The sequence below is a fragment of the Phaethon lepturus genome, unplaced genomic scaffold (genome assembly GCF_000687285.1).
Source record: "Phaethon lepturus isolate BGI_N335 unplaced genomic scaffold, ASM68728v1 scaffold8799, whole genome shotgun sequence".
Classification (NCBI taxonomy): domain Eukaryota; kingdom Metazoa; phylum Chordata; class Aves; order Phaethontiformes; family Phaethontidae; genus Phaethon; species Phaethon lepturus.
In genome coordinates this window covers 73,884-88,693 of record NW_010561185.1, presented here as the reverse complement: position 1 = coordinate 88,693, position 14,810 = coordinate 73,884, and the positions used below count along the sequence as shown (strand labels likewise).

The window sequence follows — 14,810 nt, the reverse complement described above, 5'->3', positions numbered from 1 at the left end:
CAAAGGCAGGCAGCAGTTAGGCAGGTGACTACCTGCTACCATGAAATACAGGGAAAAAAAAAAAAAAAAGGCAAGGAGAGACAGAAAAACATTTTAACTCCCCATCTGAAGCTGCAACGCTATTTGGATATTCCAGTCACCCTGCTTCATGTGTTATAAAGGTTCTCCAGTTCTATTTTACCCTGCTTGAAACAGAAAAGTCAAGAGCAGTTCAGTACTGGTTACTTACTCAATTGTGTTCCTGTCCACTTTTCCTGTCATATTAATGCCATAGAACTGCTGCATGGCAGCTATAGCTGATTGCATGGTTTCTGCAGAGCGCAACACCGACATTCGGGGGTCAGTTGGTGGAAGGTAGCCATACTTTTGTAACCATACCTGCAATGACAAGTGCAGCGGCTATTAAATAGAAGTTAGAGGTAAATAAAATGCTCCCTAGTAATTAGTTCTGTACCATATATAATGAAGCTTCTAATTCACCAAGTATAAATCCTGTTAGTTTGTGGATTTGGGGGATTTTTTTTGGTTTTAGTGTCCAGATTTTTTTCAGAGAAGAAATTCTTTGGGGCTTCTATTTAATCTCCTTTATTAAAGATTCTGCTGTTTTAAGACTTACAGTGTTTTCTACCCAGGAGCCAGCTCTCTTTCTTATCTGAAACTGCCTGCTTCAATTATTTATTTAATGTATTTATTTATTTGAAGTTACAACTTAGGCACCTAGCTGTGGCTCTAGGCACTTCAAGAATTTTTTAAAGCAGACAAAATATAAAATCTACAATACATGCCACATATAATTGACTGTCCATGGGGTACATAATAATATTCCCGAACTACAACAATAAATCCACAATAGCTTTCACACAGTTATACTATATTGTTATTGTCTCTCAAAGAATATAAAAGAGAAGGTGGGGAGACATTCAGCTTTCTGAGAAGAATATCAAAATCACATACTTATAGGCAAAACAGGTGGCCAGGAGACAGTGAAGTAGCAGAGTCTGTCCCACTTACAGGAAATTCCCTGATAAGATGATCTTCCTTTTTAAATCAAGGTGGATTTAACGCCAACTGTTTATGCTCTTAATTGTGTAGAAGTGAGAGGGAGAAGGCATGGTCCGAATAACTGAAAGCTTTATGGATTAAAGCCAACAGCTTAAGAACAGCTGGAAAAACCCTCTGAAACATGCTGTCCTCTTGAGGCAATGTTTCATAAAAAAGGAGCTGCAGTTATCTTAATGCTTCTAAACATTCCTAAAATCTATCCTATACAAAGCTCAGTGTAAGACTTTTGAGGCAACAAGAGCACTGATACATCTTTAAAAATGTCTTAGCCTCATCTAAGGTCTGGAACCACTCACTGGAACGAAAGGTACATATATTGCCAATCTACAAGACACAGCTAAATTATATTGCTGCAGTTTCACTCTCCCCAGTAAGGAAGTACTTGTGACACCATAAATCTGATCTTCTGTTCTTTTAAAAAAATGAATTAATACACAAACATATAAAAAAAAAAGGTCGATTCTGAATCATTGCGTCAATGAATGCTATCCACCCACTCTTCCCCTTATAGCGTGTTGTGGGCTATGTCTGCCTCATACAAGACTTTTGGGGTTTTAATTTGTTTATACACACTGTTTATACACAGCCTAACACCAAACTGTATAGTCTGCAATTTTCAGCCTTAAGTTTAGCTTGCAGAGTCCATCCAATTCAGTTCTGTAGCAGGTTAAACTTGTTGGTGATGCACTCCTCTTTTATGGACCCAGTGAGGAACCTCAAGATGGATGAATGCATTGCTATGGTTCGCTTTACTAACACTGAATGGTATTATAGGTGAACATTGGCTCTGTGTAAATAAAAGATCAGACTGGCACTACAGATAGGGGAAATCTTCAGGTTATGAGTTCAGATATTTCTAATTTAAACAGGTTTACCTTCCCATAGTGCAGTTCAGATGCAATCTCAACAACGTCTGTGAGCTCCACACAACAGGGAGATACAGTACAGACAGAACTGAGACCCAGCCTAACCTCTTTCACCTTCACACTACCTCTATATGCAGCAGCCATTCAGAATAAGAACAAAATAGATAGGAAGATGCTCTTATTTCCAGCATAAATGAATTGCTACAATCAGTACCTCCATCCAACTCTACATGCTCCTGACTTCTTACACTTTTCAGCTTCAAGGGTGAAATTGTGAACACTAAGTTTGTGCTAGATTTGAGTCATCACCCAAGTAATTTAGTTTATGTGTCGCTTTGCACAGGAAGTCTGTTTTTCCTCCCATTATTGAAAGATAGCTCTCAAAGGCCAGCTAGAGCTGTAAGGTTGGCAATAGCAATGCAATTTGTTGAAATAAGACCATGGAAGTAAGAAATAAGCTGGACACAGAGTGGGTTGATTTCAATGTAGCATGTAGAGTCCTTTTGAATGTATATTTACAATTATATTTTTTACAATTATTTATTGGGTTATTTTGAGATTCATCTTCTCAAGTCAGTGATATTAAAAAAAAACAATCAGTCAGGGAAGAAAAATAATTCTGAGCAGCATGTCACAAATGTCTAAAATGATGCCACCTTCTCAGCATGAATTTGGTATGAAGACATGGAGCAAGGCTTTTCATGAAGCTCTCGTTCAGGTGCTAAGAGCACACAAAATTGCTTGGTAGGCTTGTGAGACCACCTATCACCACTCTAAACCATCCTCACTGTGGTGTAACTGAAGAAGACAGAGGTATGGGGTTTCAAGTAACCAAATGTACCAGGGCTAAACCTTCAGATATCGGAATTAGAAAAACTATAAAGAGAGAGACAGAAAAAATAGCCTGGGGAGTACTGCTCATGGCAGAAGAGGAGTAGAGAGGACAAACTTGAATCTAGAAGAGTGCCACTACAGACACAGAAAAGGAAAAGAGACGTAGCTCAGAAACAGGAGGAGAGGACACTGTAGCCTTTCCTCCTCTAAAAAGACTTAAATACAAGTTAAACACAGGATGCCTGATAGTTACTCCCTATTACTGAACAAAGGAATTAGACCACCTGGGCTTCATACTAGCAACTAGAAGACACAGCCAACATACCACAAAGTCAGATAACACTCTGAAAGCAAGTTTCCTTTTTTGAAAAGTCAGACAAATTGACCTCCAAGACTCATAATTCATGAATGCTTAAGAGCTAGTAGCATTTAGTGATACTAAATGCATAGTGTTCTGTCCTTGTGAGAAAGGATGATAAAGAGACAACAAATCTGGTTCCTGTTGCATTCCTCAGATTCCTCACATTTCTATGAAAAAATTTTGAAGGACCTTGTCTCAGTCTGCCAGATACCTGTAATATGCCCCTCAGATTCTATTCTGCATAGTCCAAATGCTAGGAACTATGGAGGAGAAGCTGAACTTTAAGTCCAAAATATATAGGTGGGTAAAACAACAAAGAGGAAAAGAAAGAGAACGAGGCAGACACAGCAGGAGAACAAAGGCAAATAATTTTCTTAAAGCGTTGCATTTTTAAGGCAATCTATTAAAGCAATTATGACCACAATGATTTCCCCCTCCTCCTCTACTGAAACTAGATGTCTCTCTGCCTTAATGCACTTCAGCAATGACAATGCAGTGTTGGCAAGCCATCTATCAACCTGAGGAACTCATCAGTCTTGGAACAAGGAAATAGTGAAGTAGATCCATCTAACATCTAATGTCTGCGATGCCAACAGATTGCACAGATTCCAAAATCAGTGATATGTCCCATTCCTTGATAGAGTTTAGGAAGATAAAATACTGCTACTTCAAGTGAATTTTTTGGGTAAGACTTTCTTATCCTGCAGCAAAATGAAAGCCATGGTAACCTCTCACGGTAACCACAGAAAAACACAGCTGGAAGACAACAGGCTCCACCACTTCCCTCTCTATTACAATGCTTTACTATCCTACTGCTGTGAAGTTTGACTTAGAGTTGAATCTCCCTGACTATTATTTAAGCCTGCAACTATTTTTTACCTGCTATGGGTGAGGGGAACTGATTATTCCTTTTCCCTCTGCAGCAGCCTTTTATGTATTTGAACTCTCTTATGTGAGTCACTCTGTTTAATCTTTTTTAAATAAACTAAAGAAACCTCTTTTGTTTCATCTTATTTTGTTGTCCACATTAACCTCCAGGGAACTAGAAGCTAAAATCTATCTTTACTAAGCATCTGCTTGCTCTAGATTTGTATGTTAGTTCCCATTGTTAGCCTATTAACAAATACTGGAGTTTAGCTGAAGTTTTAGGAGTAATTCAGAAGAACGTGGACACTCAAAGACTTCATTTTGAAAAAAAAAAAAGACTAAAAATATTTTTTCTCACTAATTGAACTTCAAGTCTTATGTCCCATTTATCTATAAATTTTAAAATTATAAAGCCATGCTTTACACACACATTTTCCACCAGAAAAATTCCTTCACCATAATTCCACCTCCTCTTTCCATAATTGTAAGGAAAAGGAGAAACAGAATTGATTGGGGATGAAAGCTGTAGAGATGCTAGAAGTTTGCTGGGGTCCTGCTACTTCTGCAGGCATCCATGGAACCTTCAAGTGCTCAGCACACAAGCTGTATCAACTTCCAGATTTTGGATGTCATTGACTAGATGCCTAAGGTTGGGGGGGTTCTGCCATGATGAAGGACCTTTTCTTTTTTTTTTTTGGTAACTGCTACTAGTGCTATGCTATGTGGATTACTTGGCTATGGAATAGATAGCATTTTGTCACACGGATGTATGTTTGTCTCCTCTAAAGGATAAAGCATAGGTTAATTTAAAGTGTATTAAATACACCAATGGACTGCAATCATTCAGATCTGTGTTAGTTTGAGAAGAGTGTTCTTAAAAACAGGATGTTGACACCAAACTGTTACTAAGAACAAAGAAAACCTATATATCATCATTAAAGATTAAGCAAGAGTATTACCAAGATAACCAGAGTTTCAGAGAGCTTACTGATTTCTAAGATAGAAGATAACCTATCAACAAATTATTAATGTTCCTGAACGACAGTACATAGTGTAAGCTACAGTACAATTATGTTCTATGAACCTGAAAGCTTAGTAAATCAGTCTAATAAAGCACAGATCAAAACAATTTCATAAACACCTTCAGTAGTGCAGCTGCATATAATTATTATTCATGTATTCCTGTTCCTTTTTTAGATTTTTTCATGCAAAAACAATTCCCATTTGTACTGAGTAAAACTGTGAGATTTCATAATTTCAAAATACTTTGACTTTTGTTTTTTAATATACTTCCACCAAAGCACTACAAATGAAATTAATTAAAAGTCTGAGAAATTCAGGAGATTCATATTTTCAAAAAGCATACATTTAAGAATCAAACTTACACTGATCACCACAGGACTTATCAGTTCAAGTGCTGACGTCATTTTGAAAAGAGATTGAAGGTTTTTACTATGGTATGGATAAATAAGCTAACTCCAGAACTAGTATCCATATGACCAAGTCATCTCTCTATTTAGGCCAATTAATCATGCCTAATGCTGTGTTTTAATTACAGACCTAACTATTGCAGCTAATACTGACTTTTCAGTGACAACGTGATAGCCACATAGACAGAGACAGACAGAATTGTTTACAGAGAGAATTATAGGGACTTTTCTGCTGGTTTTCCTAATTCATATCTCTAATGCCACCAGTTCCTCATTGGTGATGTTTTCTCTTTTTAACAGAAGACACTGATGTGAATTTACAGAATGGGTATATTATGTATGGTATCTATCTAGTGAAAAAAACACTTCCAAAAAAAGCATATAACAAGAACATATAGTCCAGGAGAGTGTAACCTAGTCTGTCAGAAATGTCTACAGAATAAAATGATGATAGATAATATAATAGCTTAATGGTTATGATTGGTTTGCTAACTATGGTTGTAACTTGAGATAACTAATCAACATTTTCTCATCCCAAATCCAAAACACAGCCTCACACTAGCTTCTGTGAAGAAAATTAACCCTACCCTGGCTCAAACCAGGACATAGAATCATAGAATCATAAAATCATAGAATAGTTTGTGTTGGAAGGGACCTTTAAAGCTCATCTATTCCAACCCTCCTTCAATAAGCAGGGACATCTTCGACTAGATCAGGTTGCTCAGAGCCCCGTCCAACCTGACCTGGAATGTTTCCAGGGATGGGACATCTACCACCTCTCTGGGCAACCTGGGCCAGTGTTTCACCACCCTCATCGTGAAAAATTTCTTCCTTATATATAGCCTAAATCTACCCTCTTTTATTTTAAAACCATTACCCCTTGTCCAATCACTACAGGCCCTGATAAAAATTTTGTCCTTATCTTTTTTATAAGCCCTCGTATCTTAATAAAAGTACTAAAACTTTGTTCTAAGACATTTACATAGGAAATAAATACATAATGTACCAACAGATGGTGTTGTGCTACTTTAAAAAGGCTTGTGGGAAGGTAGTCCATTGGGGTCAAAAGGTCAAAAATCAAAAGGTCAAGCTACAAAGTTCCTTTGGGGAAATTATTATTCATACCATATCTGACACTTGGTGTTTGAATGCATTACATAAAATAACTTTACTATTATAGTTTATGCAGTTTTAAGTTTACATCAGCGAAGCAGATGAACTGCAAGTTAAACAACTTTAGGAAATGTGACTTGGCCAAACCTTATTTTCTCCATATCACTTATAGTTAATTTTCTTCACATAATAGATTTTTTTCTCAATTTATAGATATAAGAAACATAACTTTTTGAATCATAAACACATCCATTAAATATCTTTGAAAATATTCCCTGTATGGATATCAGTATCATGAGTAGCCTTATATTATGGATTAAACTAAAATTGCATTAAAGCAAAAGAATAGAAATGCAACAACACATTGCATATCTTTTGTGGATTTATACTTTATAGGTTTTTTACTACACATTTACAGATAAGATTGCATGTAAATTCACACTGTATTGCACATAAGCAGTGTTTGAAAGTCTGCGGCTGTAAAAAAACAACTGGCTATGTTAAAGTCAACAGCAAAGTTGCCTTCAGTGGAAATAGGAGGTATTTAACTGAATCAAATAGTTCTTTTATTTTGTTGAATATTACTTTTACTTTTTTCCTTTCTATGCCTTTTCAGCAATTAATGATGTCACTACTACTTACAATATAAGCTTTTATGGCACAGTATGTTTGTTACCCATGGTAAAAAGAGTTTGTAAATATAAACTGATACTAAACTAATTTTAAAATTTAAAATATCTTTTTTTCTGTCTTCTGCTTTTCAAAGTCAGACATACAAGATGTAAAATTAAAGATGCTGCACTCCCTTGCTGGATATCATTCCACATTTTAGAAATCCTTCTTTTTTACAATCGAGCTCGTATAAGATTTGTGATATTCTTAGTACTATAATAGCTCTTTAAAAAAACAGATTCATGTTTTACTGCAGAAATCTGGAGATAGAAGATGAACATGGATTTTATAAGTACATAAAATGTACAGATAGCATCAGTTTGTCACTTCCCAGGGAGAGAGAGGAAGAGAATGCAATGAACATAAAAGGTAATACTGTCATTTTCCAAATTACTTTATTTGCTCCACGCAGCAGAATGAAAACAACAACAACAAAAAAAGCAAATGTTACAACACAACGTCCTTTGAAAGAAAAATCTTGTAACTTCCGCAAGGAGGCTAGGGAGCTAATAGAGAAGAAAGGAAGTAAAATCCTTTAAATGTGTGAATTCTTTGGAACAATGCATCCAGTTGGAGGAAGAAGGGCAACATTTTAATTCACACATTCTTTTCCTGTTTTGCAATGAAGACAATCTATTCAGCTACATAGTAACTCTAGCTGATCAGAAGTTGTAACACTGAAAAGGAAAAGGCAGCACAGAAAGCAGCTCATCCTCTGTCCCATCCTCTTTTAGTTTCTGACTTACTCCCCAGTTTTGACAATGCTGGTCCAGCAGAGGAGTTTCCATGGGGTATTGATCTGTAATTAATGTTTCCCACTTTCATTTCCAACCCTTCTTCAGAAAATGCCTGTGGGAGATGACTTTGCCACAGGGAGGGCAGGGATCAATCACAATCTAGCACTTCCATTTTTACGTTCTTGCTTCTAATGAGTCTCCCTGATAATTTATGCAAATTACACCTGTCTTATTTTCCTCTTGTACATGTGGTTCAAATGGAGCCAGGCAGTGCCCTACAACTGAAGAGCTAACAACAATACTGGTTAAACATTTTTACCTTTACTTTTCTCAATCATCTTCAACAGTGATCACATACCTTTCATAAATTCAGCTTTAGCATGGATCAAAATAGGTGAATGTAGTAGATTTTCTGTATAGAGTTCAAATCTTCAGTAGCAAGAAAAGGTGAATTTAGTATGGGTAAGACACTATCCTTGCTTCAAATCACCACAGAATCCATCACAAATGACTCCTGCCATAGACGTTAAGATGAAGAAAAAAGACAGAAAGTGTAGAGAAAGCTATCTTGCTTGCTATAATAAAGATGTATCAGTTCTGAAGTAAAACATTTCCTTTCCTTGAAATCATCTCTGTGTAGATTAGTGTCAGAATATGACCAGCTCAGGTTAGCTGTATTAGTCTCCTACTCTCATAAAGATAAAAAGTCCTGATACTTCATTTGATAAGTACATCTATTTTGCTTGCAGTACACTAACTCACCAGCTGTTTGTAATCCTTCTGCAAGTAGCAGAAAGACTGAGTATACTTCAGTACATCTGCAACTCTCCTTTTTATGTCATCCTCTAAACTCTATTTTTGTTAAAGGGCAGGATTACAAAAATAGAAGGGGGAAGGGGAAGTGGTGGTTTGGTGCAACCAAGGGATGTGACAAGGTGATTCCTGCAGGCAGAAAGGGACATACAATAATAGCTTCAAAGCAAACCATGGGATTATCTTTTATTAGCTCTTCTATGGGCTACGGTCATGTGTACTGCAATTTTGAAATGTAATAGAATAACTGTAGCTTTGCTTAATTAGGACCTGGGGCTGTGGATTCCTGAGTACTCTCAATAGCCATAGGTTCAGATGGATGCTTAGAACGCTCAGTACCTGGCAGATCTCAGTCAAGTGTCTCTATCAACCAACAGCAAGATTAGGATTTATCTATAGTTTTATATATCTTTAAAAAATGAGTTGCTCAGAGAAAATAATTTGCTTACACTCATCCCACATTTATAAAGCTCAGACATTGTAGAGGGTTTTTTGTATAAATACATTGCTCCTCTAGCTCAAGCTCGCAGATAGAATCAAAATAGCAGAAAAGGCCAGGGAAAACTATATGTGCATGCTTTTTTGGGTTTTTATTCTGAGAGACATGGTCTTCCATGCATTTAAGGAGGATAATATGCAAAAGAAGTAACCTAGTACATTTTATAAATTACATTTGCAATTAATAAACGTAATGGGTCCTGTATTCTCATACCAATGTCATTAGTATGCTAATCCTGTGAACCTAACATTTAAGTACCCTAAGCAGCACTTTAATTGATATTGGTTTGTTTTCAGTTTAACATAAGTTTTTCAGACTTGGTCTACCATAAACTAGAGGCAAAATTAGAGTTGGTATTACCCCATTCAGCAATTAAATAAAAAGTTCCAAAAGTATGTATACATTTTTGCACAGGTTCAAACTGCAAATGAGAACAGCTTTTGCATGTATTAAAGCCAAGGGTGTTTACAACTGTTTATCTGTGTAGGTATACATATGCTTAAGTGAAAAATTCCACTTTTTTTTTTTTTTTTTCAGTTTTGGTCTTAGAAATGAGAAAAAAGTTAGTATAGCAATGGAGTTAGCAATTGTTAGTGTACAAATTGAACATTTGATTTCTCAGCTCTTATCAGGAAGGAGAAAGAAAACTTAGGAAAAAGGAACGGTGTAAGTTTTGCTATACTGAAAAAAAAAAAAAAGAAAAAAAAAGACAGAAAAGAGGGTTAGGAATCAAATGAAGTCCTGCATTTTGCAAACATTAAGCTCTCCTCCAGATTAAGGTACCTCAGAACTTCAGCTAAGGAACCAACACCCAAAAGCCCTCCAGCCTGTGACACATGTATAATAAACAAAAAAAAGTACTGATTATGATTGACGTGGCATCAACGGGTTAAGATACATTGTTCTAATCCATCTTATCCCAAAACAGAACAGACACACAAAACATTTCCAACTGAAATCTTCCAACAGGTGGTGGACACTATAGAAGTAGTACTCTCATTTTGCTGTATTGTTTTTCTGTATGACAGCTAAACTAAGAGCTTGTTTAAGACACTTGGCACTGGTTTTTGACTTCCTACAGGTAAGAGCTAACAGTATGCTTTTGCACTGAGGATTATATCTGTATGATAAACATCTCCATTACAAATTTCATTTTTATCAAGTAACATCTCCGTACTCACCTTAATGTTGTACAAATGATCTTCATCATATCCTTTCCAAGGTTCTATTTTTTTAACAAATGCTTGCTACATACTTTTTTCTGTAAGCAATTTTTCACAAAAATTAATCTTTCTTCTTTCTCCCAATCTAAGGAATATTCAGTTCGAGAAAAGTTATAAAGTTACCCATCCTTTTTTAATGATGAGAATTTCATGTTACTAAAAAGTAGAAATTCCTAGTGTTACCTTTTAATTTTGGCATGCTGTATGAGATCAGCTTTTAAAGCAACAATAGCATTCTAACTCAACAATCTAATGGGTTATTTTTAAAGGCAGTTTAAATATATCATTAGGACTCAAGTCTTTTTTCGTTTAATAGTGGATTTAATAATGCAGCCATTACCTGAACAGAACTGGTGCAACGGTGACTTCCTGAATCTACAGAAGACTACTTGAAGTGCTCATGCTGCAATCTGATGATCTTGTAAGGAGGAGCAGGGATATGAACAAGACTTTAATGAGAAGTTCTTAGAGAGTGAAAATTGTGAGGAATCATATTGCTGAGAAAGCTACCTGTAGCAAACACAGAGATGTAAATGGAGTCTCAAAGAGTGGCAACAACCCTTCTTTTCTTTCTCTTCATTGAAGACCAAGTTTGCAACTTGATGCACACTTAAGAAAGTTCTTACAACTATTGAAGGACAGAGCTTCAAAGATACCAAGCACCTAACAGTCAGAAGTAGATTTGAAGACCCTAAGACATGACCTTTACAGAACCTATACCAATTTCTTATTAGTCATTAAGGTCCCTATAGTCATTGAAGCATCTCATGTGTCTTTTCCATGAAGTTCATCATTACAACTCTTAGGAACCTAAAGTTGCCAGGTGGAAAACTGAAGTTTTCTCCTCATTCAGTTTTACGGATAAAAAGTTAGAAATGGTCACAAAGCCATATTGCTAAAAAGTGAGGTTTGACTAATAAGAATCTTTAGCAAGCAGCATTCATCAAATTTAACTGATCTCTAGTTCCCCTTCCCTTCCTTTCTTCCTTTCTAGAGCAGAAATGCAGTCTTGCTTCAGCACTGGGTAAGTTTTGCAGATGATCTGAAATCAAAGTAAAGCTAAAGGATCCAATAATGTCAAAAGCTCTTAACTGATTGTATGTACTCATGGCAGGATCATTATCCCTATCACGTAAATTGATAATCACAATAAGTGATTGAAAACTAAGTATGGGACTAAACATGGGAAATTCCACAAGGATTGTCTCAATGATGTTTCATCTTCTCCCTCAGAAAAAAAAAACTTCGTATTGGACAACTATGGAATAATCTGGCTATCGGCATCAATTCATTTTCACCCCATCTGTTAAAGGATTTTTTTTTTACTAAACAGTTTTCACTTCGAAGTTTACTGTCCACTTCAGCTGATCCACATTAATCCTTGAAAAGATAAATAGGAGAACTCAGTTTAGCTTTTCTTATTCTTAAGGCCAAACTATTTAATTTCCTCAAATCAAACTATATTAATACGGACCCTTACAAAAACGCATTCCCTTGCTCAAATTTCTCCTCACCATTTACTAGAATGCTGTCTTTTCTTGATGAATCACTTCCTCAGATCAAGTTGTCAGAACATAACACTATGTAAGAAATAAGTAACAGATTAGCTTAATGATATTAAAATATTTCAGATTTTTAGAATTGTTTTTAAATGTCCTAGCCTTTACCTTCCGTAGCACACCAAACAGCTGGTTTTGCTGAACTGTCCAAAACACTGCCCAACTTTCTTCCCTCAGCGATTACAATTAATTTAGAAATCTGCAACGTGTGTGAGAAATTCACATTATCCCCTCTAGTATGCGTTACCTTATCAGCACTGAATTTCACCTGCCACCCTCAATAAATTGACAACCACTCACTCCAGTCCACACATTCTGAGAACTGTACTATAGCACTCAGCAAATAACTCCCTCAGAATAAATTCAAAATCTCATCATAAACTTTCTTCTCAACAAAATCTGTGGGAAGAAGTCTTGCAAGGGTAAGTAGTTAATGGAGTAAGTTTCAAAGTTTTAAGAAATATTCTTTTCACTGGCAAGTTGGAACTCAGGATGGATCGTCTTTTTCCTAATTGATATGCTTTATTTCAAAGCAGAATTAGATTAGGGAAGCCCTAAGACTTCTCCTATGAAAGCAGGATGATCAACAGTCTTCTATGAGAACAGTTCTCACATAATTTTCCTCCTAGAGTTAACAATCTTCTTGGAGATAATAATTCTTCATGAAGAAGAAGATGTGATGAGATACTTGTACAATCACCACGGCGGTAGCTATTAGACTTGCATTTTTGCATATCATGATCTAGAAATCATTAATCCTTCTTTTGTGCCCATTCACTTTATCTCAGCCCCACAAAGCACATGTGGTTGTGATGGCAAAGAGGTAATGCTTACTGTAAGCATGAGCGTATTTAAGCGATATGCATCATAAGAGTTTGGGAGGTCTGGCAGTTGATGCCTCCAGGGAACCATGCAGAAGCCTTAATGAAAAAAAAAGCAGCGGGGACTGACAAATAACAGGACGTTGGTCTGCAGAGGGACTAATACAGACCAGTCTGGTGTTGGAAGGAACTGGAAAAGATTCATGTGGTTTTAGTTAGCACTGACCTGTTTTGTAGGAAAAAGAATCTGAGAGAAATGGATCAAAAGTCTGCTACTTGAGGTCTGGGATGATGGCTCAATGGGTGTTTATATAAATGGATTCATTTGTACACATAAGGTCTAGACAGGTGGAAAACACATACACATTCCTTCAAACTTAACCAAAGACAGTTTTCTGTCATATGATTAAAAAAAAAAATTAAAATCTGCTTGCAGGCTCAGAACGAGTTATTTATTGTGTTTATTTCCATAGGGTACATAGGGCAGCTGACATACCACGTTCTGTACATGTAACTTTTCATAATGGAACACTTGAACTAAATCTTGTAAAATCCTTGCAACTAATTAGTGTGAGAATACATAGAAAGTCTCTGTTCCTAATCTTGTGAAGGTCTTGAAACATTTCAGATAGTGCCAAGTAGTGCACAATTCAGCACTATAATAGAAAAGCTTGGCAAGATTTCCTTTTTCTTCTCCTGACACTAACTTTTATGTTCTCTTATCCTTCTTAACTTTAAAATATTGGAAACTTGTAACATCAGGAAAGTACCTGAAATCTCTTAGAAACACTGTGTTGATTCTCCTATCATGTATTCAAAATTCTGCTTAAAGCTCAAAGCCTCCCCACAAAGTATGGATCTGCTAACCCAGGCACTCTTCTACTATTCTCTTTTCTAGAAAGGTGCAGAATCTAATTTTGCAATATTCAGACTTAAAATTTAATTTCCACACAAGACCGGAGAAGTTTTATTACAGGGAGGTTAATTCAGTAGAGCATGGACATGTATACATCTATCACAGAGTTTACATTGCCTTAAAAAATTAATTCCTCTGAATATTTCACAATTTTAAAGGATTTCTTCTTATAGCAGATCAGATAGGGAAATCATGATAATCTCCTTTCATAGATGAGGAAGTGAAGCAGACTAAGGCAAAAACCTGTCCCCTTAAGCCTCTGACAAGATATTGAGAGGAGAAGAGGAAACTCTCTTGGACACAAACTGTGCTTCCTCCTGATTTATCAGAACAAACTCTTATGCTGATACTTTAAAGTTCCTGAAGTTGATGGAACTTCTTTCACCTTGATGTTTGACCAAATTCTTTGTAAACACATAAAGGTTTCAGGACAATTTAAGTCTTTTGCAATAGAAGAACCACATGAATGAAAGCACATATACTGTTATATTTTATTTCCATATTCAGTTATTAGAGCCAACTTGATAAGGTGTATTTAACTGTTAGCTAATTAATAATTTGTCTTCTCTTTAAATATATACTTTTAAGAATATAAACCCCATACTTTTTTAAATACTAGAGCTTTAAAAATCTTTGCCTGTGACTGTTGTATTACTCACTAGATTTACAAATGTATCCCTGACTATACTTTGGATCATATATTCATTTCTTAAAATAACTGCAAATTTCTCATGTTCTTAAGCAAATAAATATATTTCTATTGTATTTGTATTAAAAAATATACACTACAAATTACCGTGTTGTGGATTATTTCTGTTAATTAAAACTAATGGAAATAAATAAATATATATGTATATATATGAACATAAATCAATGAAAATATACTTTACTATGCGTTCATCTTTTAGCTCATAAAATGCCGTTACCTTCAGTTCTCTTCCAGTAAAATTATGCTCTCATCTATGAAATACCAGGTAAGAACTTTGGAAATTAAGTTTAAAGAACATCCAAATAGTCCTGTTCTTAAAAATTGATCT

General features: G+C 35.7%; 1 protein-coding gene across 1 annotated transcript in view; it reads right to left on the bottom strand.

The window, feature by feature from the left end:
* Positions 1-229: 229 nt before the first annotated feature.
* LOC104626085 (matrix metalloproteinase-16-like) overlaps positions 230-14,810 on the bottom strand; it is a gene marked incomplete at its 3' end in the record, with an annotated part of 88,464 nt that continues 73,883 nt past the window's right edge. The window contains exon 2 of the mRNA XM_010293912.1: positions 230-378. Within this exon, the coding sequence (XP_010292214.1) occupies positions 230-378 (149 nt within the window). The remainder of the gene's footprint in view (positions 379-14,810) is intronic.